Below are 24,355 nucleotides of genomic sequence, written 5' to 3' on the forward strand. Positions count from 1 at the left end.
GTTTACCGCAGCCAGTATCAACAGACTTGAAGAGGTGGAAGAGGAGCGCATTTACTTTTTAATCACTAATGGGAAGTGTAGGTGACATCCACTGATGCTCCCAACCACAAGTCACGGTCGACTGGGCTGATTAACGGTGGCGTTCTTTCTATTCTGAGCACAGCGGAGATTGATGCGTTCTCATGGGCAGAATGGCAGGTTTACGGCTGAAAGGAAGCCCTGCATTTGGTTTTGATTGCTGCGGTCTGCACAGGTTTGCCAGCCAAAGCAGCTGAAGTTTTTCATGGCTCCCTGTGCGCCATCTGCAACTGGTCAGCAGTATCATGTGTTTAATTACAGGCCACATATTTTTAATTTTCCTCCGATGCATCACTTTGCGTTTGCATCTTGTTTTTTTTTTTCAATGTATTTATCTGTGACTTGAAAGCTTCTTCATGTCGCATGGTCACCGTTAAATTGCTGGACTACACTGACTATTTTCCCAGCAGTGTCGTGTTCAAACCACATTTTGGGAATACGCTTAATTCAATTTAGCTTTTTAGTAAGTAATCTGCCAAGTCATTTTCCAGTTGTTCATCATTGTAACTACTGAAAATGATGCACTGCAGGATTTCCAAGAACTTCATAACTAACCTAAAAGACAAACTACAAAAACATGAGGTGCACATCTATGGGACTGGTGGTATTTTTATGTGTTGCTTGCCATTATACATGTGATCTCCCTGACGTCACTTCATGTAATGTATACTGCTATGAAAAGTAGTGGCTGTATTTAGTGTTCAGCTGAAGAACAAGTGTGATGAGCTTTTTTTTCTACACAGGCATTTGCAAAGTAAACAATTTTGCATTCCACAAGAGAAAATAGTTTCCAGCTGAAATGTCACCCTGTCGTTTATAGTAATAATTGCAATACCATATCTTGCAATTTCCTGGTAGGACTGCGTGTGGGCTCAGTAAACGTCTGGAGCTTTGACTGTGTCCGTCTGCGTGTGTGTTCGTGCACGAGTCTTTGAATGATTATGATGAAATGGTGACCTTAACTAACGTAGCCCACATGAAAGAGATGCCTTCAAAGTGAAATCCATTACACATAGTGCAACGCTGATGAGTTATCATTTGATTGAGTTGCGGCATCAGGTGGCTCTTCTCTCGCTGCCCCGTCACTCATCACTGAGTCATACCACACACACCCCCCACACACACACACACACACACACACACACACACACACACACAATCACGTCATCACCGAGACAAAATCCTGTTTTTTATTATTTTCTTTCCCTTTCAGCCGTCTCTGCACCCTCCCCACAGGTGTCCTGGTCCAGTTCCCTCTCTGTAGTAATAATAATAACAATAATAATAATTGATAACACAGAACAGGCAGATCCAGCCAGCATGTGCTGATTTTTGTGCTGGCCACAGTGTGCTGACGTGATTCCCCGGCCTTTTTTTGTCCGCAATGCATGATTTTGATGTGTGTGCGTGTGCTCGCCTGTGTTCTTGGCTGACTTTCTTGTGTGTAAGCCACTACTTTCCCACGTTGTGGAGTAGGGTCCCCCACAGGCCTCCCTCCATGTCCCCCTCTCTCTCTTCTCTCCCTCTTTCCCTCCCTCTCTTTCTTTCTTTCTTTCTTTCTTTCTTTCTTTCTTATCCCTCTCTCTCTTCCTCTCTGCACCTGTACTCAGCACTCCAGCCCCAGCTGCTCCCATCTCTGCTCAGCGCTGTTGGCCCGAGCCCATGTTGCACTTGGCATGTCCTCTGAGACCCTGGGGCCACACTTGACGTGCGAGGGCCAGGCGGGCCCCCGCCCAGGGAAGGCTCCCGTGGCCAGGAGGAGCTGAGAGCAGACGGATGAGAGGAGGGCTGTGGGCTGGAGAAAGACCTGCTGGAATTCTGGGAGTAAAATGCTGACTCATGGTCAGGAGTTTGGGGGAAGAGATGTTTCAGTGGAATGACGTGTTGTAGAGATTTATCTTGTACGAGTTAGTGTTCTGGTATGTTACTGGAAAAGAGGCCAAAAACGTCAACATGTAGTTTCAGAATAACTTAATCTTGTTGGAGGTAGATTCCAGTCGGTCTTATTTACTCTGCCACAGTTTCTGTTAGTTGTGATAACACTGTACTCACCAAAGTACGTAACATCTGGAAACATGACAACATTGCCACAGTGGAGTGTGATGAGGCAATAAACTCAAAGCCAGATCTTAAGTCATAGTATCTGTAACTTTATTTGGAGGTAAATGTGAAATTGGAGATATTGGTCTGTAAACCTTTGTTTTCTCTTCTAATAAAACATGGGAGTTAAGAATCTGTATGACCATTTGGTTGCTAATTTTTCTTGTTCAGTCTGATCAATATTCCACATCAACCATCAAATTGGTGCATACAGTGATTGCCCTAAACTATGAAAACAAGATCCAAATGATAAATCTGTAACTTTTCTTTCTGGACAAACATCTTTAGGATGCATCTTTCCTATCCCTTTGGGAAACTGGCCAACATTGCCAACACTGACACATCCCAAGGCAGCTGCTCAATCAAGTCTGACACGATTACTATAAATATACTGAAACATTACATAATGGATGTATGTTTATAACTTTTACCCATGTGAGCCATGGTTGTCATTCTATCCACCTCTGTAGTCCAGATTGAAATATTTTAACAACTAGTTGAATTACTTTGCTTTTGTGTACAGACAATTCATGATCCCCAGATGATCTTTCACTGACACATGTAAAGCGTCCTTGTGTCTCTTGAAAGGGGCAATGTTAATTCAAGTTATTATTATAATTATTACAATTATTATTATATCGGTTATTCACTTCCTCTTATGTTGACATGTTTGTTTTTTTGTGCAATGGGTCAACATCTATGGGATGAACTGCTGTGATACTTGTTGTGTATTTGCAGGTTGCTAACATCAAATGATTTACTGATCCCTGACTTTTGATATGTCCCCATCAGCAGGTCAAAGCGTTTAAACTTATCCAATGAAATAGTGTCAATAGATTGGCAAAAATAAAATTGAATGGTGTTTTTTTTCCTCCTACATGAGGTTCAGATTTGTGGTTTTCAGTGAAATGTCTCGTCAACATTCATGCCGACTGCTATTACTGCAGCTCCACAGTGCAGCCAGCAGAGCTGTAGACTCTTTGTCTTCTTACACTTAAGAGAAGAAATGACTCATAACATCTGATCTCAGGCATTAAATACATTGATATGTGCAGGAGGGAGTGTTTATAGGTTTCAGAAGAAGCCCAGTTGAATATGGTGCTTCGACTCGAGATCTCTTCATGTAATGATGTGCATGTGTGTGCTCGGTTGAGAAAGAAACTGCAACGGTTTCTAGGATATACACATTTTGACTGCTAGACTGCGGCTAGCCGTTTGTGTCTGCCACATATGGTGGCTGTATGTCCATGTGAATATAAGTGTATACCGGCAGAGAAGAAAGCCGACAGGGAGACGGATATGAAAAACTTGGGAATCCTCTCCTTTCTCGCTAGCGTTCCCACTATTTCTCTTTCCTTGTCCACGGACCGGCAGACATTCTCAGCCATTCTCCCCCTGACCCAGGAGGGGGTATCACACACGCGGACTTGCAGACCTCTAAATCTCTTCGGTGACAGCCCAGTCCCGCTCTTGTCACGACCCAAAGAAAGAGAGGAAAATCTATGTGCAGAGCAAGAAGAAAGAGGAGGGGATATATATGTCCCTGTGCTTTGTTAGGCATCGCTAAGCTGAGATTCAATAGCAAGACATTACTCAAGTGGTTGGCCAACACGCCATTGTGTTGTAATTGACCCTGATGAAGTGATGGGCCTTTAATTTGGGAACGCTGTAAATGGTGTGATAACTTGGCTCATAAAGTTGGAGCCTCGCCTCCTTTGCTTTTCATCTGTTTTTATGTCAGATATAAATGCTCCCTTTAGGGTGTAAACAACCCTCTAATATCCTTTTGCTCCTCATATGTTGAGATAGACAGTTTTTTTTATAATAATATAAATATTCCCTTCTCAATGTTGTTTTTCTGTTCATTCCAGGTACCATTATCCTGTTCCTAAGATCTTTTATGTGCAACTCTCAGTGGGGACTAATGAGTTTATTGGCGACGGACGCACCCGCCAAGCAGCACGACACAGCGCTGCCATGAAGGCCCTGGAAGCCCTGCGCAATGAACCTATTCCAGAACGGCCACCACAGGTAAACACACGCACACACACATATAATCTTACACTAAACTCACACTAATACTGGTAGTTTTTAACATGCCCTTGTTGACCTATTCTTTGGGAATCCCACGCTGATAATTTCCGTACAGTACCATTAAAACATGGAATTCTCTCCAGCTTACAAAAGCAAAATATTGTTAAATCCCGAACTTTGCTTGCTCAACTTTTTGCAGATTGTTATTAATGTGTCTCATTCATTTAATAAGCAAAAAACATTGTTTTATTACTTTAAATTCTTCTGAATTGCACAGGCTGCTGCAATACTCGTTTTATTGCATTTGCACTATGCAATTACAAACAATAGAGTATTCAGCTCCCTTTATTAAACTTATGGCTTCATCATTTCATATTTTATTATTCTTGAGAAATTGGAAAAAAAGATGCCTGAGATTGACTTGAACTATATGGTGTCCATGTTCAATGCAATATTTTTGGAAAACAGCTCTCAGACACAGGAAAATAAGCTGCTGTGTGTCAGACTTTGGCTACAGAGATGATACTTTTGACAAATTTCAGCGGTTGTTAGTTGAGTGGATCAATTCATTGTGGTTTTGGACTTTTAATGAGATTTGTTGACAACAAATTTTTTTGAAATTGGGGCGCCCGACTCGCACATGGAGGCTTTCAGTCCTCAGTCCTGCAGTGGCCACAGGTCCAATTCTTACCCGGTCCTTTGCTGCATGTCCCCATTGTCTCTCCTCATTTCACGCTTACTATCCTAAGGACACTATTCTTGTTCTCCAAGAAACCACAGTGGAAGTTTCTTCACTTGTACTCAATGTTTAGTCGCGCATTATTCTGACAACCGTCACATTCCTTGGCAACTGTTACTAATTATAATATAACAAGTTTGCTCAAAATGAAATGTCTGTCTGTGGAGTGATCGGTTTGTGATATAATCGACTTAGCTCAACTGTGTAGCTCAAATGTGAACATTATACATTTATTAATGAACACAAAACCTGATGGTTTGTCATTCATTTTCTTTCTAAAAGTCGATTCCACTCTCCACTCAAACATTCCACCTCTCCCTGCACCCTCAATCCTCTTTGTGACCACCTCACATGACTGTCTCTTTCTCTACTTGACCCCGTCCAACTTGACAACTCTTCCCTTAATGAAAAGTCCGGATTTGTGCCGCTGATCTATTGGACCTCCCCCTCGAGAGCCTTTAAAGAGTGTTATGCAGTATTTTTTTTTGCAGTCACTAAGATTAATGCATAACCAGCTTTCATCAGATTGAATCCAAAGCCACCTCATCTCTAATTACTCTGATGTATAATTTAGGCCCTCTAATCTCCACAGTTTTAGTTTGCACCTGGCGGGGACGTGTTACATGCTCCTCGTGTCTTTTTTTCTACCTTCTTTCAGCCCACTCCCAATGTCACTGTACCTTTCCAGAGTTTCCCCTCAGGCATAGCTGTTAACTGTTGTTATCATCTCCCACCGGAAATCAAATTACCCCATATCCTCAACGCCTGGCATCGCCGATGGTTATTCAAAACGCTTTGGCTCCTCTCACTTGCCTGACTCGCTGTCTTGTGGCGTCGGCCTTCATAAATGAGCTCTTTGTTTGCCGCTGCTTCTGAGTCTTGCTTTACAAATTGAGGCACATTGTGTCTACAGTATATGTCTGTCATTCTGTCTCCACAAGTGTGTGTGTGTGTGCTCGTGCATGTGTTAATATGTGGACACCCTCAGGCTAAAAGTGTTGTTTTTCACCATGGGCTGTCAAACCTTTTATTTTGAGGAACACCACAGGTAAATATCAGTGACGCTTTAATTACAGTGTTTATACACAGGTTAAGCAACACTATGTACCCTAGGAAACACAAAGGAAACATCTCCATCTTCACACAGCTTCGGGCAATATCATCAAAGCAATGAAACTGCTGACTAATTCATAAATCCAGCGCCAGGGGTTTTAAGATGCTGGCGATTCTATAAAAATTAGGACACATGAACTTCCTGTCCTGGGAAACCCAGTTGGCGTATCTCATAAAAAATTGCTTGACTGGGTTTTTTATGAGTGGAAATCTGCATTATCGGTTCCTAGAAGAAAGGTGCCATGGTCTTGACATGGTTATTGCGAAGGAAGCTATATTTAGACCTGTGAAATTGTACCTTGTCTTTAATAGAATTACTTTTCAGAAACGGATGTTGGTCTTTCTATTGCGAGTCGCTCCTTTTGATCCTTCTGATGTAGATGCTTTTCCCCAATTATGGAAAAGCATTCTCCTTCCCATGGGCATAGATGTGAATGTGAAGCATTCTGTTCGCCCACAGTCACTGTCCATTCAAGCAGCTCCTCCAGGACGAGTGTTAATGTCTCAGAGCAACACATGCAGGCTCTTTACAAGTCGTCGAACATTTATGAATTAATGAATAACAAATGTGTTGTGCAAAAATAGAAATGGAAGTTGTTTTTATATATTTTTTGATTTCACCTTAGTAAACAGCTTACAGGCTTCTGTCTGCTTGTGCGTCTCTTGCCGCCTCGCAGCTCATCAACTTGTAAATACGTCTGTCAACGTTTGCTTTATGAACATAAAATATTATTTTGTAGTCCAGACCAAAAGACCAGAATTTAGTCCAACCAAACGAGGTGAATCGGACCAATTGCAGGAAGTTGAGACAGAATAAAACAATAGAGGAAGAAAAAGAAGCGGGAACATCACTGGTTCCTCCAGGATTGCTTGCGGTCTTCGCCTATGACGATAAAATGTTTGACACGACGAGTGTGAGTTTGTGATGCTGTAAGTGTTACATAACCTTACTGTGGCAAACCAATCAATGTTAAGTGTATGTAGACGCAGCCAACGTAGGTGATGATGACAGAACGTACATATGTCATACACAAGTCTTGTGTGCTGCCTAAATTATAATGTGAAATCAGAACTAACCAGATCAAATGTTTACAGAGAGAATGTCCTGAGTGTTGTAACAGTAATTAGACTTGATCCATGTATAAAACTGTCTTTTGTTCTTGAAACGTCCATAAATTTGATTTTCAAGATTAAATAGGAACTTGTGTATTAGTTCTTTACTGAAGGTTGTGTCCATCACATCCATGAGTCGAAGCAGCACCAGGAGTTAGCCCCTATCTGTCTTTGTCACAGGAAGGTTGAGGATCTACTTGGTCATTCCAATTTGAACATGAATACACACCCTTCTACCCAGTGACTTGATAATGCAGCCTTGAGAGGGGTCAGGAACGCTGGAAACGGCAGCGGATGAAAAATCATGAATAGAAATTAGGAGACGAGAAGCAGAAGAAAGGGCTGAGGCGCCTTGGACTGATTCACTCTCAGGTTTCTCTCATGTCCACATACATTCAGACAGCCCAAGAGGCAGATAATGTATGTCTCGGCACGCACAAAACAAAGGGCACCTCTTGCCAAAGTGAAGTCTTTGCTCCCAGTGCGGTAGGTGCGTCAGACCACGTGACTGTTTCCTGTGAAATCCAAGAGATCTCGCAGTATGAATCATGCAACGTATCGGGTCACACAATGAGGAGCAGGAGAAGGGAAGGTGCCCAAAGGGAAAGACCACAGCCATTCAGACTTAATCAGACAAAGAGGTGGACATGAGAAGATAAAGATCGAGACGGCAATCTGCATTCCCATAGACAATTGGCACCGAAAAGCCCTGTGTATGACTGATATGATCTCTACGGTGCAAACGAGGGATTTGTTTCTTTACTAGTAGAAGGGATAAGTAGTATTACTTTAATTCATAGGCAAATAATAGAATCCCTGAAAATCATGCTCACAGATTTACTCCGTCTGATCCATATCTTAACCACTAACTTTGTAATTCAAAAACGATTAAACTGACTGAGAGCTCAGACCAGAGCCATCTGGTATCAAGTCCACAATTACTTCATAGACTCATGGGCGGCAAATTTTGTGGATTGAAAAAAAAAGAAGGAATTCTTTTTAACACAAGCAATGTTGTTAGGTCGATCTGGATCCAACAAATATGTAGTTATCCCAATAAAATCTGCTGGTGCTTTCCCACTGACCCTAACAACCCTTTTCTTATGAGGTCCTGTTCTCCAGTTTCTGTTTTGAGGGAGATACAGTTCTTGATGTTCACAAATAATAATTTGACTCTCGAACAGGGAGTTTATAGACGATAATTCTCAAATTTAGTGGCCAACCCCTTTTTAAGAGAGACCTTCCTGTGCAGACAGGACCACCAGTCATGTCCAGGAATACTGAGTTCTCAATCTCGTCTCAGATAAGGATCTTCGACAGAAAACAGACAGGCGTCTTGTTGCAGCAGCTTGGCGGACATCCACGCTCCATGTGGGCGATGTGGAAAAGTCTTGATTAGATGTGTGCCACCATTTTTGGGGTCATAATCCTTTATTTTTCAGTATCGTAAAAAAAAAAAAAAAGGAATACAACGCATTTGTTTCCATTTACTTTATTGCAAAAAAAACCCCCATCAAATATTAAGGAGGATTGGCTCATTTAAATTCTGAAGACAAAATCTCTGTATTGGTCCAAATTATTAAAAGAAATATCCACACATGAAGGAACATCATAGCAGGCCTCAAGCACCAAGTGTTCTTTATGACTGAATATAGTTTCATATCTGCAGAACTGGGATTTGTTATTGCGTTTGCCGGGAATGCTATGGGGAGAACACCTTGCACCTACCTCACTTTTTTAAAGCCCAGTAGACTCACTATGATAATGCCATTGCAACACGGTTAGCATTAATAATGCAGCTGTATCCACAGACATAATGTTACCTGACATATTGTGGGTTTTAACAGTGTACACACTTATTCATGGTATTGTGTATTTCCAATTTACTGTAAAACCAAAATACAAACCTGAATCCCCTGTAAATTATGTTTGAGGCTCTTCCAGGTCTCATTAGCATTCACCATAACAGTCAGACTCCCCTTAAACCAGCTTTTCTCACCACTTGACAACTACTAAAACTGAAGACAAGAACAAAAAGAAACAAAACAAAACAGAACCATTCAGACACCTTATACCGAGAGGTGACACAAATTTGACTGTGTGACTCCTTTTTAATGTTTTGACCTGTGTTTTTTCTTTTTCTTTCCCAGAGCCCAGAAGAGAAAGGGGAGACTGAGGAAGGTACTGATGCCAGCAAATCAGAGATCAGCCTGGTCTACGAAATTGCCCTCAAGAGGAATTTGTCTGTCAACTTTGAGGTGAGAAAGACATGACAGTTTAAATATCACATCCACAAACGAGTGACACGGAATTGTCTTGATTTTCCTGGAAGTTATCACAGGAATGAATGAATGGATAAGGCCGTGCATTTAGGGAATATATGAGGAGTCATGATGTATCTCCTCAGTTTGTGAAATACCACAGTGTTGTAATGATTACAAAAACAGAACAACTCAAACTGAGGGAGCTACACTGATCAAGACTTAACCCTCAGTAATGATGAAATATGAACTGCGGTCACTTATCTTTGACGTAGTTAAAAATAAAAAATATGCTCGTAGGAATTCTTAACTGGATTACTGTATTTTAAGGCTTGTGGAAATTCTCATGGTGTTAAGTTCCCAGACTGATTCAAGGCTTCTGTATGGGTTTTAGTAGCGTGGTCCCAGTGACTCAGCTGATAAGATGCTGATTAATGTTGATCATCCGGTCCTGTAACAATAATCCCTTCATTAGTCAGCCTGTAAATTCCTGTGAAGCAAAATACAATCTACTAATATTTTTAAGTTTGCTCACACTTAGAGAAACCATAAAAAGAGACGAATGGGATGTAAGGTCGTAAAAAATGTGCAAGTATTAAAAGTTATTAAAAGTCTTCTTAAATGTAAAAAGAATTCCTCTATCAAGAGAACTTAGCTGATTTTCATCCCGCTTTGTAAATGTAATATCTATAGTAAGTGAAGATCAGAAATGTTTAATTTCCTTTAGTGTTGCCTGGACTGAGATATTCCAATTCAATTCAAAATACCTTTATAATATTCGTCCCCCAACAGGGAGTTTAAGCCGAGCGGGAGAGCAAACAAAAGGGACAGTTCATCCACACACAGAAAAGACGAGATTAAATACTTACAAATATTAAATTACAAACACATTTAGAAAAAAATATAGAAATTGATACAAATATGTCACATTCCCAATCTTTTGTTGCTCAATTTATTTACCTTCCTTATGTTTTATCGGGTCACATTGCACCAATTTTGCCACCCTTAATCCATATTTTAATTTTAATTTTCTATGTTAAGCTGTGGCATTCATTATGTTTGTAAACCCCAGCACGTTGTTGAGGGGCAGAACTGTCTATGATGAGTCATTAAGCCAATCAATATTTTGCTGCATCTATACCAATGTTTTTCTCTACTAAGAGTCTTGCAGAAGAGATCTTGTTCTCAAAAAAGGTTATAAAAAAGTTAGCAGCTGCTGAATATCAAGCGTCAAATTACCTTCATTTTAATGTGTTATATAAAAGTACCACCAGATGGACATGATCTGACAAAACTAACATCAGCTCGGTGCTTGACCACAAGTTACGCTTGTGCTCTCTCGCATGTGCGTCGTGTTATTCATCACACACCTGCCACTGACTGTGGCTGCATCGCTCCAACATTTCCTGCCATGGAGAGGTTTTCAGTTTTCTGCAAAACATGTGGTCTCGTTGTCAGTAGTCAAAAACTGACAGTGCGTGGCAAAGTTTAGGGTTTAATTTCTGTTACCCCTTTTGCTGGGCCTTTTAAGGAAAAAAATAGAGACCTAGCAGGGATTTACCTTTTCACCTGAGTACATTCACTGTCGGCTCAACACCCAGCACGCAGTGACCATTAGTGGAAATCAATCTCAAGCCACCTCAGTGCTGGCCTGCCTGTTCAGCCATGGCGGTGTCTGTTTGATAAGAACATAATCTTTTTCAGACCTGCCTCTCTGGGAAAAGCTTTTGGCAGAGGGTTGGTGACATTGATGAACTGAGCTGAGAACTGCCCAGTGCTGCTACAATCTACAGCTGGTCTTTTCCACTGCCTTGCTCAAGGTTTGAGTTTCGTGTGGCTCGAATCCTCTGGACATTACAGGACGCGACTAGTGCCCACAACTTTTCCAAATCCACGAAACCTCCAGTGTGTCCTCAAATGACCTGCTGGGTCTCTTCTCTTTGGCTTTCGCCATATCTTCGCTGACTCATCCAATATTCTCTCCCCTCATTGCTCCCTCTTCTTCTTCTGTACTCTGCAAGGTGCCAAAAACATGGGAGGCTCAGTTTACTCTGTGTGCCCCCTCCCTTCCTCCCCAGAATCCCTCCCTTCCACCTCTCCTACCATCACTCCCAAAAATCACACACAGGGCGGTAGCGTGTTGAGGCTACGGGGATCGGCAGATGGGGGTGAGAGGAAATGGAGGCTGGGATGGAAGGAAGGGAGGGAGACTTTGCTCAGTCTGTTGACTTTTCCTACTAATAAGAGTTTACACAACACTGGAAAAATTACGTGAAAAGTGGTCCAATCCTCCCTTTTGACACCCCCTCCTCTTGCTCATCTTTGTTCTGCAACACATTTGCTCATCAGAGCATGACATGGCTATCCTTCCTGGAACTGCTATTAATAATTTCAGCCTGCTAAATCTGGTTTGATGTGATTCGTTATCTGCCATGTCTTTGTCACTGTGAGCAATTACTCCACTTTCATTTTCAGTCCTTCCAAATTGGAAGCTGAGAGCTGCGGTTTTTAAAAGCAGACCACAGCCACATTCCTCCAATCAGTCTCTGTTCTGCTCGCTGTCAGTCTAGAGGCTGGCTGTTCATTACCGCTGTCTGATGAGCAGTAAATCAGGAACTTTTTCTCCCTGTGCTTTCTCTCCCACTTTGTCAGTCTTTCACCATCTATCTCTATCTATGTCAACAGCTAATAATCTTTGCCTATTTCACACATTATAATTTGTGTGCATTCTGTGACAGTGTGTGTTTTGCTTGGATCGTTCAGCCTTTTCTGTGCTTCAAATAGATTTCCATGATTTAAAGTAGAGTCAGGAAGCAGGAAACAGTCCTGTTTCCTTAATTTCTCTCTTTTTTGTTTTCTTTTTTGCTAAAACTCTTGCACATGAAGATGTTGATTAGTTTTGTTTTCCATCTCTGGATATCAGTCGTTCCACATTTTCTCTCTGTGCCATGTCAAACTAAACCGTGTGAAGGCCAGGCTGCAATCATCGTCTCCCTCTCTTGGCATAACATGCCCCCTTTCTCCCCCTCATACTCCTCATGGTTCTCCAGCAGATTCATTTTCACCCTCAATCAGTGTGTTGCATGCAATATGCTCTCACACTGCCACTACGCTGTGGCTGGAGACCAAGTATGAATAACGCGTCTCTTTTTGCCCATTTGGATCCATTACACTATAACTCATTAGACAAAGTTTGGCCTCATCTCCTGTCCTGCCATGTCTCCTCCTCTTTACCGTGTCTTCTTTGATGCTCTGAGAAGAAACGCTGCACTCCCACACCGCCAACCCAAAGCTCACATGCATGCACTGTACACTGTTATGCATTCATGGATCCTACACAGAACTATAATGGTCATCTCTCATGTGAATTCGGCTCGCAGCGGCCATGTTTTCACATCATCTCATCCCTGCCCTCACTCGGGCATGAAATTACTCGTGAGTCACTGCTAACGAGTGTCTGCTTTCTCATCCCTCTGCAACGATGAGGGTCGCCGCCACCCTGAGAGGCAGTTGGCTCATTTAATCCGCCCGTCAGGCAATATCAAACAGATGTCAGCATCAAAGAGGAACCAATCTATAAATCACAGCTTGTGTGTTGGATCGGAGGCTCCTTTTCCAAGGAGGACACAAGAAAAGAGGGTCCGGGCCAAGAACCACCCATCTTACAAGAAGCAGCTTCCCTCAGGGCTTGTCCATCCACCACTCATCACAAAAGAGCCTTTCTTCCCTCTCCCAGTCCCCACCATTGTCCTACCCTGCTCCCATAGCCTCCTCTTCCAGAGTACCTGAGGTCTCGCATGCACATATCCTCCGTCTGCCCAGGGTATTAATGTCTCCATAAGAAGCCAAAGAGAAGGCCTCCCATGTTTGTAAAAGAAGAGATGAAGAGACAAGAAGAGAAGGGGACTGGAAAAAAAAAACATCAACATTGAATTACCAAGTGTTTCCTGTGCACAACCTGATCCTTGTCATTAGGAGGGAGACAGGTGTGTTTGTGTGTTTGTTTGCATGTATGTGTGTGTGGGTGTGTGGGTGTGTGTGCAGATAAATGAAAGTGCTGAAATCCCATCGGCGTGGCGCAGATCCCGTATCGTCTGCCAGCAGACTGACTGCAGCTCGTCTGCCGCCATCCTGGGTCGGGAGTGTGTGACATGTGTGCACAGATACGCACTTTGTCTCATACGCTTTGTCGACTAGACCATCTACCTATAAAGGCCACGTTTGATTTCTTCCTTTTTGTTTTCACTTCACAAAGCACAAGTAAATCTTATCACTGCAAGCACTCATTCGTGCAAGTTCTGTGTTTCACCATTAAACAAGTGTTTTGGGTGATCAGGAAAGGAAAGCAAACATCGTCCTGGTTTCCATAACTTGAAGAAACTGTTTATCTTTCTATGTGCTCGTGTTTGTGTGTGGGAAAACCAGCTTGTGTGCAAATCCATTCTCTGGTGCAGGAGTGTTTATGTCTTGGTTAACCTACCATCCTGCACAACCACATGAGCTGAGCAGTTACACATGTTTGAAGGAGTCTGTGATGAGTACGGAGAGGGAGAAGGGATTAAGTGAGCACAGCTACAGAAGACGACTCATCTTTATAGACCTTGCGCCTGCTGGCCCGTAACCAAGACGCATCTATATTTTGTTAGTAGCTCATATTTATTTTCTCTTAAGTGATATAATCTCAGCCGACCTGTGGCCAGTGATGTACTCTGTCATTATCAACACCCCTGGCACAGCTGAAATAAGTCAGAAATGGGACGTATCCAGTCCCATTGAATGTGGTAATGTACACAAAGCTGCCATGTTGCGTTTCCCTTTTCTGGTGATGAGCAAGACCAGAGTACATCCCCCGGGTGCGAGAGTGTTGGAGAGAAGCTTTGGAGCGCTCGCTGTCCAAGCTAACAGCCGAACACACATCCTTACATACTGTATACTTACACTCATAGTGCAGGAATGTTGACAGGTACACTGACAGCAAACATGAGGCCCAGTGTCAGCAGTGTTAACCAGAATGTCCTGCAGTTACCTACAGGGATACGGTAAAGAAACCTAAATATTTCAGCCTACATTTAATGAAGCTAAAATACAATTTCACAGCAGATAAATGACTTTAATGTCTTTATTGATAGTTTCCACTGTAACAGGAGATCTGATCACTCGAACCACATTAGAATGTGGTCTGGGACGCATATGGCCACATTCTTCTCGTTGTGTGAACGCCAATCCGTCCTGGGCCACATATGTAGGACTGGCTCCTCTGCTTGTGTCCCCTGCCAGTTTCACAATAAATCAACGACATAGTTTGGTGTTTGCCAACAGTAATGACATATGTGTTCATCTGCATATGGAGCGGGGAAGTGAGATCCGATTATGTGAGGTCACAGGAGACACAGCACAGGATGAATTTTAATGTCAAGTGTGAACGGACAAAATTAACGCTGTCCACTTGTGATCAGACTCCCATGATGTTTGTGGCAGGAGCTATGGGACTAGTTTTACTTGACCTGTCATTGTTATCTTTTCATTTGCAGAACCGACTTTATCGTTTTATTTTAATCGAACAAAACACTGGTTTGCGAGGGTCTTGTTGTCGCGGGGAGGAAACGGTGTGCGCACATCGTCCTTTGTTCTCTCCGAGGTCTGGTATTAGTCTGTGTTGATGTGTGAAGTATCTGAGGAATTCTTGAGGTTCCGCTCATCATTTTAATCAGTTTGATCGGTCACTGGGTTTAAATGAACAGTTCTTAGATTGCATCTGATCGCTACAATTTGTGCTGTCTGCACCTGAAATTAAACTCGAATGAAGGCGAGCGGGAGAGGGGCCCAGGAAAGAGAGTTTAGTGGACGTCCAGAGAAACACTTCCACGCAGCAGCTGTAGCTACAGGGGGAGAAAGTCAGCAAAGCTACGCGTTGAAAAGGCGTCCACAATAGCTGAAAACGTACTGTCAGTAAGTGTGTGTAACCCAACTCTTCCACCAGTGTGTTTTTCTGAATAAGGTTTGAGAGAAACCCACCTGCTACACACACACACTGTTCTTGGACTTCACAGGAAGTGGATGTGATTGCAGAAGCATGACCTAACGCCAGCCGGTGTTTGTTTTAGGTCTCCCAGGTGACCAGAGACTAGAGGAAGGAAACTGAGCCTTCACCACCAGGGACCGTCATCTAGGAACATGTTACTCTTCATATGTGTGTTTGTGCATCAATGTGTGTGTGTGTTTTGTATATGAATAACACACACATATGGGTGGGTAGCACTGTGACCATCAAGAGCAGATGTTTTGGACCACCTGGTGTAGCTGCTCGCAGAGCGCGCTGCACACACACCCTCACACATATCACACACACCAAAAACGCTCAGACACAGACAGATTTATTGTCCGTCTTTCACTTTATCTTTTAACTGTTTGTCTGTTTTCTGTAAAACATTTCGTGACCAACCTGGTGTAACACAAAATTAACTAGATGTTTATTAACACAAAGTCCCTCTTTTCCCCCTGGTGTCACCAGGTGTTGAAGGAGAGCGGCCCCCCACACATGAAAAGCTTCTTGACTCGCGTCTCTGTGGGGGAGTTCTCTGCCAATGGCGAAGGAAATAGCAAGAAGCTGTCCAAAAAGCGAGCCGCTCTGACCATTCTGCAGGACCTGAAGAAGCTGCCCTTCATCCCCGCCGTGGAGAAACCCAAGACGCACTACAAGAAACGCACCAAAACCATCCTCAAGGTACAACGGCTGGGCAGGGGAAGGCAAGAGTGTGGGTGGAAAGGCCGGCTATGATTTCATTCTGTGAAATCAAATGGCCACGTAAAGAGGAAGGAATCTGTCGAGGTGCAGTCAACTTAGAGGTGTTGCTACTGCCAGTCATCATACTCTTTAGGACAACAGAATCATCTCGTGCCAGTGGCGCTGTAAAAAATCAGTTGAATCTTAAATAATTTCCTTGAACCTATGAATTGCTTTGTATTACGAAAGGAACACACCCCTTTTATCAGGTAGGCTCAGCAAACTTCCGATAAGGCAATAATAGAATTTGACATTTGAAATCAATCACCACGTGTCTGCTCTTTTCTTGCCAGACGGGACCAGACTATGGCCAGGGCATGAACCCCATCAGCCGTCTCGCCCAGATCCAACAGGCCAAGAAAGAGAAGGAGCCCGAGTACCTGCTGCTCTCAGAGAGGGGGATGCCCCGACGCCGGGAGTTCATCATGCAGGTCAGTAATTCATTTCTTACATAATCCTGTCACAGTCTATGCTCTTGTAAGAAACCAGGTTTTAGCAAATATATGCCCATGAAGCACAGGAGCTGAATGATAATCTGCTTTAACTTGCCTTCATAGATAAATGATATGATCAGAGTATGAGTAGAAATATATTTAAGAAGATGCTTTATCACCTTGTTGGGAGAACAAGCCAATGGCGAGAGCAAGAATAGACCCTCTCCGTCTGACCAAAGGAAGCCGGCAGCTTTATATAACCTCTTTCCACAAAAGCACAGGTTTCTTAGTTTCCTCCCGGGACCATGCTCTGGTTTGCTATTTTTGTCATGTGTGCTCTCCCAGCTCTGATACCATTTTGTATGTAGAAGATCATTTATAGTTAAATTAGAAAACCTACTCTTTACAATGTTATGATTTCTGACCCTCCCCACTTCTCCTCTACCTCTTCCTCTCTCCGCCCCTCTGTTTCTCATCCACCCAATTCCCCCTCTGAAATGTTCCTTTAAATATTCACCATTTTTATTACATGCAGTTAAACCTCAAATAGATTCATATCCATCTTAACCGCCCTGTTGTCCCTCAGTGGTGCAGCCAACTCTTTTATACTCGTAGATTTAGATTTCAAGCTGTTGCTGCCTGTGAAGAAAGCACCCAGATGGTGTTCCGTACCTCAGAATTACACATTAGACTGTGGTGGTGTAGTAGGGAGCCAGTGTTCATTAACGGAATAAGATTTTGTGGTCTCGCTGCAGCAGTGACCTTTAACACTTAACAAAGTTAGAGATGATTTGCTGTTTATCGCTAATCCAGTAAACAGAACAGGGACTTTGTATGTGGAAGGAACCTTAACAGATGCTACATACCTGTTTCCGAGTTGCATGAACTACTGTGTTTGAGGTCACAAATAAAAAAAGCCACATCTTTATGTAACGAGAGCACAGTTCATTGGAAACCTGTCAATTAGTTCTTGGTTGGGTTTGTATTGTCATCCTTAAATTAGATTTGCCTGATTCTTACTGACATCGCTTGTATCCATTTTATCCGTATTACTTTTACATGGTCGAAATGTAAAGCTATCTATTACCTTCTGCTATCCTTTCTGCCAGTCTTTCTCAGTTCATGAACGCTATTAATTTAGTTATAACTAGATCAAGGCATTATTCTGCATAGTGAGACAATGTATCAGGAAAAGCATTTATTCAGTTTCTCTTTTTCATTCAGTTTCCGTCATGCTGTAATGAGTTGCTCACCATTAGACATGACTCATCCAATCAAGCTCAATTTGTAAGGGCTTTTACGAATCGTAAAAATATTCTTTTTAAATGGTCTTACTGTGAATCATGTAAGTGCTTTGTAGCTATTACAGGAATCATAGAGGCCAGATTATAGTCTACATCATAGACTGTATAAAAAGATGGACGACAAGTGAAAGTTGTAGTTCTTATCACACGGATATTAGATCATTTTGCTGGTGAGTTTGGTTTTAATTGGTTACTTGATGCCAAAAATGGGTTTGAAATGTCATCATTGACAGTTGAGGCTGATTCCCGATTGGTTAAGCGAGTGCATAGACGGGACCTCGCTACCCCGGCTCCAGCTCCCGATCACTACTGTGCAGACTATGGCTCCAGATAACGTCTTTGGGGCAAGACGGCAGCTCTCGTATATGTGATATTTTGGCTTAATTTCTCATTAGTTGGAGAAACGTCGTCCATCTATTTATACAGTCTAATGTCTACATGTATGTAAATGCATATTTGCGTGTGTTGATAACAGCTTTATCTCACACATTTGTCTCTTTAGGTAGAAAGAAAAATATAAAATGTTAAGCATGTTTGATCACTGTTGTTGCTACAGTCTGTGTGTATCATCAAGATTTAAGTCAAGTCGGTGTCTGTTTCTGTTTCTTAGCTTTGTTGCTGTTCAAACAACCAGCAAAGCCCAGTCCATTTTAAATTTATGCACATTTTAACAGCAGTGTCTCCGTCTGTGTGCGTGTCTCTCAGTCAAACTCTCCCTCTTTGTTTCTCCTTCCGTAAATCTTTTCTTTCACATGAGGAACAGAGCTTCTCTTAGCATCGGGGAGTAATTCAGCCTCAAACCTATTCTCCATGCCTCTTTGATACACACATTAAGCCCTGCGAGTGTGTGCGTTCCTTTTGTGCCATCCACTCACTCTTCTAAAATTTCCACATTGTTTCCCTCGGTAAGCAGCAGGGCTCAAATGAGTCTCTGTTTTCACATCTTTTGTCAAAAAAGAGGCTCCACTTTGTGTCCGGAGCCTTTGTGTGGCTGATAGTCCTTTAACATTTAATAAAAGAGTAATTGTGTTTATTTTAGTAATTTGGTAATTTATTTAGGCCGTCCTGCTCAGTGTAAGTCGTGGCCTACTTGATGCATGCAGACCAGCTCTCAGTGAGCATGTCAGACCACTTTGAATAAGTGCACTGAGGCCTGGCTCTTCACAGGCCTTGGCTCCCCGAATGGTATTTGTACAGTGTAATTGTCTGTTTGCATAACATAACGACGTCTGATATTCTCTTGGAAATATCTGTTTACATTCTGTGAAGACAGATTTAATGTTTTGGGATCACTGGAAAACAAACACTTCACTTGGAGCCTTCTTGTGCGATGCAAATTGCACGGCTGACTCGAGCCAGAAAGCAAAGTGCTGTCGACTGAAAGTGTGAAACTAAAGCAAAGTCATGGAAAAACCGTGCGATCTGGTATCACCTGGGCAAGTGTGTCTCATGCACTTACAAGTGTGTTTTCCTCCTGTGTCTGTTCTCGCATCCGTGCACATGCAGGTGAAGGTGAATAACGAGGTTGCCACGGGAACAGGGCCGAACAAGAAAGTGGCCAAGCGGAACGCAGCCGAGGCGATGCTGCTGCAGCTGGGATACAAGGCCTCCACAGTCCCTCAGAGCCCCACCGAGGTACGAGATCTACTTTACCACCGATGCTTACACTGACTCACATCTTCTGGAGCAACTTGATATTCGTACCACTCTGTTTGGTTGTGTAACTATTCATCTATTGTACTGCATGATTACTGTAAGCATAACGTTTACATGGAGGTGGAAGGCTTCTAATAATCAGCAATTTTTCAATTAATCTATAACCTTGTAAAATGTCATTGCTCCATTATGGTGTCTTCAATTTGCTAGTGGTGTTTCACAACATTATAAAACAGCAAAGCCTCACATCAAAGAAACTGGAACCAGTGAATTATTGTTTATGCTTAATGATGATTAATTAATTGATTCATGGATTTTAAAGTTGTTACTGTTTAATTTTCGGCCCATTCATTATTTGATTAATAATCAAACCAGTTCTCGACGTAACCCTAACTTAATTTTTGAATTAGAGCAGAAAGAATCTTTTCATTTACAGAAAATGTATTATATCAGTATTAAACCATGGAAGTTGCAATTACATGGTGTGTACTTTTAACTATGTTAACAGTCAATTAATTGTTAAAGAATAGATTTCTTTTAATCTAAGCATACAGCAACTGGCTGTGGTGCATTGTGTAAATAAGTACACATATTACATCATTGTGGAAAACAGGCATTGTTTTCTTTTCCACATAACACTCACACATTCACTAGAAGAATAGAGCAAAAATGTGCTCAGTGATTAATTGATCGCTTTCACATTGTTGTGTTATTGACCTGCACACAAGGAGATGCACTCAATTTGCAAGGAGATGCACCCACACATGTTTCCTGAAACTGTGACGTGAAGCGGGGAACAAACATGAAGTTACCAACATTTTTGTAGGGCGTCTGTGGGCAGCTGTCTGTTACTGTCGCTCTTTCACTCTCGGTCCTGCTTTGCAAAAATGCTTAGGCACTGCACCCTTGTCTTGTAATGTTAGAGAAAACCTGCTTACACACACATAACGCACACGCACACACACTCTTACTCTGAAATGTCATGTAGTGCGTTTTGTAATTGGTATTCCGGACCCGTTAGCCGCAGGGCTTCAGGGATGGTGATGCTGGTCGGTGAGTGCCTATGCAGCTGTATGCTGAAGGATTACATAAAAAGAAATTCTATGCACCACCATTATTTTGTCTATACACTATCTCTACAGCCCCGTGCAGAATTCATGAAATACTGATACCAAGGCGATCCTTGGATACATCACGAATCCCAGCGCTGCTGACCTCTCTTATGTAACCTGCTCAGCTCCTCTGAACCAAACGTGTTTTGCAAGCAGCCATTGATCACCATCATCTTTATTCACCCCATTGGTTTTTAAGCTCAAGGGAGCATATTTAGATAGAGATGATGTTACACAACCAGGAATCACAACTAGGACTATTCAGCGTTCCCCAGACAGCTCATTAGTTAGATATGTGCCGCTGCATATATTTTATTCAGACAGCTATACCATACAGCCAAAGGATGACACATTGCTCTGATCAGAATGACTGTGAGGTTGAGTTCTATTCTCCATAGAAACCACAACACAGTTTGCATTCAATGTTTCATTTTCATACTAAACAGTCTAATATTCAGTCTGGTCTGTTGTGTATTTACCCCTGAAAAACCTCTTAAGCTTCAGCTCATCATGTGTTTGACAGTGCTGAACCCCCATCACACTAAAAACACTGTGACAAGTGTTGACAAGGACATTTTGGAAAGTTATTAAATTCCTGTCCACTTCGTTGCATGGTTTAATTTTTTAGCCCCATAAACCACCATGATTTGATGACTAAGGTTTCAGATAAATGACAGTGTGCTGTACTGGAAATAAGCAGAGAGACATTTCTGGTTACACTCAAGTCAAAATATTTGGACACAATGGAGTTACTGGCTGATACATGGCTGTGCATTGACGGGAAAAAAGCTGAATATTATTTTGACGCCGTAATTTTCTTTAGATCCTTAGACAACCCCGGGCTCTGTGGGATAATTAAACAATATCCTGTTTTGTGGGATAGGTTGTCTCTCTCTCTCTCTCTCTCTCTCTCTCTCTCTCTGTCGCTCTCCATCCTTCCCTGCCTCCCCTTTTGTTGCCAACTGTGTTGCACTACATTCCCATCCTGGGACTGTGGGTGATCTGTGGAGTGAGAAGAGACGTGTGTGAGAGTGAGAGACGGAGAGGGGCGGGGGGGGGGTATTTGTTTACAATCATGTCATCTCCTTAGCTGTCACACACATCAGAGATTTTCATTTTCACACACGTGTTTATGGCTGCGTGTGTTTACGCATACCGCAGCAGAAGAAACGCACTGAATAAGAGCCTTTTTATAGTCGCTAAACATTGACAACCCCTTTAATTAAGTAGCTGGCCTAGACGGACACTAGGCTCCTTAAGCGTCCCCTCCTGTGAGCGCTCGTCTCTTTGTGGCCCAAACAGTAGGAAGGAACTTGTCAGACATGCGTGAAGAAGCTGTCTGTTCAAGGATCTACATCTCTCTTTACCTCCCCCTTCTCTCCTTCTCTCTGCATCACTACAGATGGACAACAAAGGCTGGAACGGACAAAAGGCGTCCTTTACCGAAGCGACAAGTAACAGTGAGTATCCGCACGTCTCCCTGTGTCTCTCTCCCACTTCCTTCTCCTCCTCCTCTCCGGCTGTCTATCGTTCCCTCCATCCTGCAGGTGGTTTTAGCTGTCGAGATGGCCCGGCGTTTAATCTCTGTGACTGGTCAATGGGCCTCTGACTGTCAGCTTAATCGGCCGTGCGTCCTCGTGGGGAGCCTGCGAATTCAGGCTCATTCATACAGGCTTACAGAGCCGGCACACTGAGGCCCTCCGGGGAGTCCCCCCACTGCCTTCCTGTGCAAAAAACGTAGCCTTTCACTCAGGATTAACACACAAGCACGCAGGAGTCCAGATGCACACACACACACACACACACACACACACACACACACACACACACACACACACACACACACACACACACACACACACACACACACACACACACACACACACACACACACACACACATCCTACACACACAGAGACACAAAGCACATCATGAGGCAGGATATGTGATGATATGATATAAGGCTTTATATGAAGCAAGATATATCTCACTTAGCTGTGTCTAACACATGCCAGCTGCAGGCAACGTAAGATAAAGAGCCCATTCAAAGTGCTGGAACTTTGAATTAACTCAATTGTCATTGCAAACACTGCTGCACAGTTGATGCACGTTAGCCCATAAAGCAGTATTGTTGTACAACATGCTATGTATAATCGCATACTCTTGTGTATCTGCATATGACATCCCTTTAGATTCAGCTTGTGACTATGTTTCATTACAATTGATGCAATTATGCAGTTATTGGCACATGATGCCACAAGGATAGAGGCAGTTTTTTATTCAAGTTATATCTATATTATAATATATGTAAGTTTGTTTGTGCAATTTAGGTGAAACTCGGATGATCCAGTGCCTCTGGTGGTTTTTAGTCAGGCTTAGTTACACAGTGTTGGCCAGCTTGTCTAAATTTGAAATCATCAAGTTATGCCAATATTTCCACACTATGCAGCTTGGTATTCGGGAAATATTGAAGAAAAAAACATTACGGGTCATTTAACAAGAAAGGAGTCATATTATGAGAGTACAAAGTCATAATATTACGTCATACTTCCGCTTCTCCCGAATCCAGAATGTTTCTTGAGAAACAATGAAAACCCTTGAATATCACGCAGATGTATCCAATGATAACAACCATTTCCTCTCAAAGAGGCAACTTTGTCCAAGTCTATGTGATTCTTTCAAAGTCCTGATACTAATGATAATGTGGGGCTGATGAGCCAAAAGATTAAATGTATCGTTGTTACTGAACCTTATAGCTAACAAAATGCACCACATACCTTGTTTAATGCTGGTGACAGACTGATCTTCTGATTTGTCCCCTCTATCATCACGAAAATTGTGACTTTCTTGTGACTTTCATAGATTTGTGACTATTTTTCTTGTAATATTACGACTTTAATCATTATTTTTATTAAGTGGCCCTAGTACTCCATCACACTGGTCGTGAGGGTACATTTCATCATCTATACACTCAGGCCCCTGTGCAGATGGAAGTAAACTGAGTGCTGCTGGGTACTGGATTCCACATCCTTTGTTAAATGTTACCAACATTGTCTTCTTTTTTTAAAACTTTTTTCTCATGCACATGTGTGTAAACCATGTCTGCGTACACACACACAGCCCAGACTTTATGTATAGGATTAAGTCTCGTACAAGGCTTAATTCTTGTTTAGTCTCCTGCTGCACTGAAAAATGTCATGTCACAGTGCTGTAACAAAGGCATAATGCAAGATTCTGCTTCACTGCAAAAAGCCAAGATAAACCCTGATGATTGTCTCCGTCCATCTGTCTCTGTCAAAACTGGAATCAGATATGAAGCAAACACAGAGACACATAAATGACTGTCTCCTCCTCAGTCATTCTCTCATTTGGAAAAAATCCTCTACTTATGGAAAATTTATACCGTAGACAAAATAGTTTCACGACAGGATTTATGTATGAATCTACATGGGAATGCGAGGGCCTTAAGGGGCGTTTCATTTATAGAGGGCGAAGGACTGTTCTCTAAAAAGTGCATGGATGCAATTTTGTAGGAAGCAGCTGGTCTCCATCAGCTGTGTCTGTTGTTGAGTTGGCCGTCTCGTCTGTAATCAAAATAAAAACAATGAAAGGGTCTTCCGCTCACAG

At 42.4% G+C, this 24,355-nt stretch overlaps 1 protein-coding gene across 2 annotated transcripts in view; it reads left to right on the forward strand.

Moving 5' to 3' along the window:
* Positions 1 to 24,355, forward strand: part of stau2 (staufen double-stranded RNA binding protein 2) — an 81,611-nt gene that overhangs the window by 14,436 nt on the left and 42,820 nt on the right. For both annotated transcript variants that reach the window (XM_035143200.2, XM_035143199.2), the window contains exons 6-11: positions 4,050 to 4,209; positions 9,328 to 9,435; positions 15,950 to 16,162; positions 16,516 to 16,653; positions 19,467 to 19,595; positions 22,131 to 22,188. In XM_035143200.2, coding sequence (XP_034999091.1) covers positions 4,050 to 4,209; positions 9,328 to 9,435; positions 15,950 to 16,162; positions 16,516 to 16,653; positions 19,467 to 19,595; positions 22,131 to 22,188 — 806 coding nt within the window. The remainder of the gene's footprint in view (positions 1 to 4,049; positions 4,210 to 9,327; positions 9,436 to 15,949; positions 16,163 to 16,515; positions 16,654 to 19,466; positions 19,596 to 22,130; positions 22,189 to 24,355) is intronic.

This window comes from Hippoglossus stenolepis, chromosome 19, assembly GCF_022539355.2.
Source record: "Hippoglossus stenolepis isolate QCI-W04-F060 chromosome 19, HSTE1.2, whole genome shotgun sequence".
Lineage (NCBI taxonomy): Eukaryota > Metazoa > Chordata > Actinopteri > Pleuronectiformes > Pleuronectidae > Hippoglossus > Hippoglossus stenolepis.